The sequence below is a fragment of the Pan troglodytes genome, chromosome 5, assembly GCF_028858775.2.
Source record: "Pan troglodytes isolate AG18354 chromosome 5, NHGRI_mPanTro3-v2.0_pri, whole genome shotgun sequence".
Lineage (NCBI taxonomy): Eukaryota > Metazoa > Chordata > Mammalia > Primates > Hominidae > Pan > Pan troglodytes.
In genome coordinates, this window is record NC_072403.2 from 47,029,722 (window position 1) to 47,035,257 (window position 5,536).

The 5,536-nt window shown below is 50.6% G+C and overlaps 1 protein-coding gene across 2 annotated transcripts; it reads right to left on the reverse strand.

Moving 5' to 3' along the window:
• Positions 1–207: 207 nt before the first annotated feature.
• TREML1 (triggering receptor expressed on myeloid cells like 1) lies at positions 208–5,336 on the reverse strand. Of its 2 annotated transcripts, XM_001174098.8 has the most exons (6): positions 5,216–5,336; positions 4,728–5,060; positions 2,230–2,332; positions 1,767–1,855; positions 1,209–1,261; positions 208–866 (listed from the first exon to the last, which is right to left on the reverse strand). In XM_001174098.8, the coding sequence occupies exons 1-6, from the start codon at positions 5,256–5,258 to the stop codon at positions 552–554; spliced, it is 936 nt and encodes a 311-aa protein (XP_001174098.2). In that variant the 5' UTR covers positions 5,259–5,336; the 3' UTR covers positions 208–551. The 2 variants fall into 2 exon arrangements, with proteins under 2 accessions (XP_001174098.2, XP_001174092.1); XM_001174092.8 differs by lacking the exon at positions 1,209–1,261.
• Between the last annotated feature and the right edge of the window lie 200 nt (positions 5,337–5,536).

Consider the following 5,536-nt stretch of genomic DNA (forward strand, 5'->3'; position numbering starts at 1 on the left):
ATATTCACAAGGTGCAGAGCAGAAAGGAGAAGAGCTTCCTTGACTCAAGCAAATGAATCTATACTTGGAGGCATCATGAGATAAGCAAAAAATACTTCTGAAGAAGACTTTTCAGCATCCCTTGAATCAAACTGCATTGTAGTGTTCTGACCAGGGAAGGAAGCCATTTTCCCACTGATGAGAGACAGGAGATCATACAGCACAAAATTTAGACCAGAGTCTTTTCCATTCACAGGCCAAGCAATTAGTCAAACTTGGGCAGTTTCCTTTCCCATTCAGCCATTAAGAGTTTGCACATCATTATTAGGGTTTATTTAGCCCAGTGTGTAATGGCAGAAGAACCAGTGGGGGAGTTGGGTGCAGGGAGGTCTTCCCCAAGACATCTCAGTCATGTCTGAGCGTCACTTTCCCTAGTAAAGTTAGGACATTGGATTAGATCTTAAAGTCCCTGGTTGCTCAGATATCCTAAGGATCCTAGGGCATGAGCTGGCTGGATGGATGCACAGAACCCCTAGGGATGGTCCTCGTGAGTTTAAAGTGTGATGAGCAGCTTAGCTGGATGGAGTCTGATTGTTAGGTGGATTCTGGGCTGGCCCACACGAGGTCCCTCCACCCTTGTTCCCTCCCGGGAAGATTACTGTGGCATATGTCACAGGCTTGGAGCAGACCAGGACCTTAGGAGGTAGAGGGGGCAATGAGGATGGAGCTGGGAGTGAAGGTTTTCCTGATGGGGAATCAAGAGGTAGGCTGGTGTAGGTGGTATTGTCAAATGAAGGTGGTGAGTCAAGCCTAATGTGTGGTACATCCAAAGGCAATTCAGCAGCCGGTCCAGAGTCACTGACGTGGTGGACCACTGAGGAGGGATTCTGTAACAAAAGCAGGCAAGTCAGGAATGCCTCCCTCTGCCCCAGAACTCCCTTTGGTGGGAAGCCCAGGACCACACTAGATCTATCTCTTGAATCCTGAGTATGTCAGTGGGCAAGAGGGCTTCATTGTGAAGATTTTCAAGCCCCAAGTTTCTCCCCAAATCTGGGAGGGTGGGATGCCAAGGGAGACCATTAGTGTCAAGTTTACAGCATTTAGGAAGAGGGTTTGGACCCCAACTAGGTCCCAGTCCTTTCTCCACCCCATCATCCTAGGACCTCTCAGTGAGTGAGATGAATGGAAAGTCTGGGGAATTTGGCTGCGGGCCTGCAGAGGCCTCTTACCATGCCTGAAACTCTGCTGCTCAGGAATCGGCCACAGACACCAAGCCTGTTCCCTGGCAGGACAGACAACAGCAGCATAGTCTGCTTCCGGGGCTGGCTCAGAGCCCTTCCCTCACTCCCTTCCTTCAGAAGCCTCTGAAACCTCTTCACTACTGCAGACTCACCTTCCCCACTCCCACCACCAAACCTTTACCCCTTCCATCTCCCCAGCCTGCCGTAAATCTCCCCACCCACTTACTGCTTCCAGAGCTCCCTTCAACCCACCTCAGCGCTCAGCCTACCTCCCGAGACCCTTTCCCCACCTTCTCCAATGCCTTTCCTCCCACTGCATTGCCCTACCCTTTCTAATTCCTGTCTTTCTGCAGACTGCTCCCATTGAATCTCCTTCCCTCCCCTCCATCCCTCAGCCCTGGGAATTCTAGGATATGGGGGCCTTGAGACTTAAGCCCAGGCAAATCCATTTGTAGGGGGATTGGACCTAGACTCCTGGCCTCATCTGCACAACTGGTTGATACTGGAATGGTAGGGCCAGGCTGAGATAGGAAGATAGCCACCTACCTTGTTTCCTCTTGGCCATCACAGCAAACAGCACCACCGCTGCCACCAGCAGACCTACCAGGAGCACAGCACCCCAGATCAAGGGGATGCTGAGGAACAGAAAGGGATAGGCAGGCTTAGACCTGAAGCCTGTGGGGAGCTGCTGGCCAGGAGCCCTGGAGCAGTGACAGAAGGGTTACATTCTTGATTGGGAGAGGGAGATGAAATAGAATGAGGGGAGCTGACTGAGGTAGGGCAGAAGAGGGACTCATTAAGGTATCCTGGCTGAAGAATCACCAGCATGAAGGCACCATTGCTGACCCAGGACAGAGAAGTATGTATCTGTCTGTCTGTCTGTCCAGAAGTTCCCCAGAGGTGGGAAGAATCATAGGTTTTCCCCTTCGATTTAGTTTGGAGCTCTAAACAAGTCATTGTCTCCACCACCACCCTTCTCCTGGCCTCCCAAATCCAATCCTGTCAGTACCTCTTCTCATCCTGGCTGGGTTCCAAAGGGTTGGCACTGCCTGCAGGGTCTGAGAATGCATTCTCAGCCAGACTGCCAATCTTATGGGTCTCTTCTTCTTCCTCTGTCAGGCCAGGAATGGAGTCAGAAGGAAACATTTAATGAGTGCATGCCCATATGGGCAGGCTTCAATATCCTGTTGAGGTCTGAGGGACTGGAGGAGTGGAGCCAAGGAAGGAGAGGACCCCAGGAAGAAACACAGAAAGGGGAGGCTGGGATGTTCTTTAGGGGCCTGTCACTCCACAGATCAGGAAATGGCACTGGCTCTTTATGTCTTTACCTGGTTGTGACTACACCCACTTTTCCCTCTACCACCAGCTCCCCCCATCTTCCTGCTGCGTTTCTTCCCTTTTACCTGCTCTACCCCTCACCCCTCTGGCCTTATCAAGCTGTTAAGTCTGTGTAAAAACACCTACTGGATGATCTGTACCCACCTCTCCTTCCCACCCGAATAGGTTTCTCCAGTTCTCATCCTCAATGGTGACATAGCTCCTGGATCTCATGGGTCTTAAATGGGGCTTCCTCACATACCTGTGACCCTGCAACCCTAGCCCAAGCTCTGCCCTCAGGACTGAAGGAAATCTGGGTGGGCCCTCATGTGATGCAACACTAACCAACTGACCCTTGCTGAGAGCCTTGCTGGGATCCTGAGACTCAGTTTGAGGACAAGGCTTCTGTCACCCATATGATGTGCTTGACTTCTGGCTGCAGGACTTGGGGTTGGTTTCTCTGGGCCTGGAGACTTGTCTTAGGAACCTGGCCAGTCCTTTCAGACCGACCGGAATGGGGCCTTGCCTTGTTCTTGAGAGATTCACCATTCCTACTCCCCATCCTATGCCACACCAGGAACTGGGGTTGCTGTGGCACATGTCCTGCCCTCCTGGTGCCTATTAGGCTGCCTTTGACCACCTTCTCTGAAGCTAAATGCTCACCTGAGCTGCAAGCCACATCATCTCTGGATGCTACGCGCCACCTGCCTGCCTGAACATCATCCTCCACAGCACCTGCCCCATGGCAGCAGGTCAGGGGCCCAGGTCCCTGCCTCCCTGACCCTCCTCCCAGGGAGTCTCATCTTGTCATAATTTGCCTTTTAGTGAGTTAGAACCTGAATTTAGTAACTCAAAGTGTCAAGGAATGAGGAGGGCAAAGGATGACAAGGATTAACAATATATTTATAATATAAAACAATAACCACAGGCTTGAGGTGAGAAGGATTCTAATGACAACATAGTCTACCCTCTTATTTAGAGGGAAAAAAAACAAGGGAAGGGGCCAGGGGTGGTGGCTTATACCTGCAATCCCAGCACTTTGGGAGGCCAAGGCAGGCGGATCACTTGAGGTCAGGAGTTCAAGACCAGCCTGGCCAACATGATAAAACCCCGTCTCTACTAAAAATACAAAAATTAGCTGGGCATGGTGGTGGGCACCTGTAGTCCCAGTTACTTGGGAGGCTGAGACACAAGAATCACTTGAACCCGAGAGGCCAAGGTTGCAGTGAGCCGATAGTGCCACTGCACTCCAGCTTGGGCAACAGAGTGAGACCCTGTCTCAAACAAAACAAAATGAAACAAAACAAAAAACAAGGGAAGGGAAAATGCTCTACTTAATTTTATTATTTGGGGGTTGGGCATAAAATACTTGAGAAAAGGAAGACCTAAAGGTGAAAAAATTGCCAGTATCCATAAAAGAAAAGGAGTGGCTGGCTGTCTGTGCTTCAGGTAGCTGACCATTTTTTATTTTTAGAACATCCTATCTTTCTTAAAAAAGAAAAACCCAAGTTTTTAATATTTTAAAATTTTCTTTTAACAAATGCTTATATACTAGAAAAGTTATGGGCTGTGGGAATGAAACCTGCAAAAACAGTGTCTTTAATACTGAAAATAGGGTCAAGAATATTGGCTTAAAATATTAATGACATTTTTCCATTTTTAAAACGAAAGGAGTTGAAGTTGTTCAGGCACTGAATGTACCTACTTGTAGGTGAGACATACTAGATGCCCTGTGAAGACTTATAAAATTAATTAAGGTATGAATTCCATAATTCTTAAGCCATCAAGCCCACTATTACAGGAATAAAACACTGGAAGCTACAAAAATTAATTCTGGTTTTATACACTCAGATTCAACATTGTTTAAAATATTTCTAATTAAAAAATAAGTTAGCATCAAGTATGTTGAAAATGCTGGAAGAAGAGGCCAAGTCCCTGGAGTGGGAAGGACATGCCTTCCTGTGGGGAAGCGCAGTAGTGTGGAAGAGGGAAAGGGATGGTTTTCAGCTGATTTATCTCAGACTTCCCACCCAGTTTGGTTTCCGCTCCCTGCAGAGCTGTCAAGAGGATATCTCCTCAGAATGCCTCCTCCCCAGGGGCCCCCACTCCTCAAGAACCCATGAGCCCTGGCAATAGGCGGGGGTGGGGAGGGTAGGTCTAAGGGGTGGTAGCTGGCCTAGGATAACTCACCTGGGGGCAGTATGTTCAGAGAGACTCTGTGCAAAATCTGGGGCCCCCTGGCCCCATCCACCATGCAGCCATACTCGCCAGCATCCTCTTCCTGCAGGGTAACCATTTCCACCTGCAGCAGGCCCCCACCCAGGTCTGTGAGAAACGTACGCCTGCCCGCTGGAGCTCTGCGATCCACAGCTGAGGACACCAGGGGCTGGCACCCCTCCGGCAAGAACCGGCACCACACCTTCTGAGCCTTGACATCCTGGAGCCTGTAGTGGCACTGCACCAGAATGGAGCTTCCCACGGGTGCCTGCAGCACCTCAGGGAGGCTGCCAACTATGCCCTGACCTGGGGAAGGAAAGGAGGTGGAAATTTTGGGCAGGAGCTGGGAGCATCTCCCAGCCCAGCTGCTGGTATGGGTGTGGCGTTCACAATAACACGTTACTCCTGGGCATGGGGCTGAGCATATGGGGCCCAGAGCTGCAGCTCCTCCTGAACCTTACCTTCTAGTCCCAGGAGCAGCAGCAAGAGCAGGTTGGGGCCCATGGCTGGGCAGAGAAATGTCAACTCCTGGGCTTGCCTGGGCACTGATGCAGCATTCGCCTGAAGGCAGGAAACATCTGCCTCAGAAAGTCACTTGGGGTGGGAGAAAGGAAATGATGGGCACCTCCAGGGGTGGGGAAAGGGAGTTCTTCCAAGCCCTGGTTGGCTCAGTGCTCAGGAACTGCCCTGAGGGTAAGGGTGGGCAAGACAGGATGAGAAGACCCGAAGAAAGCTAGAAGCCTGCAGGGGCTGGGGCCCAGCTAAGGGGTGAGATGGGAGGA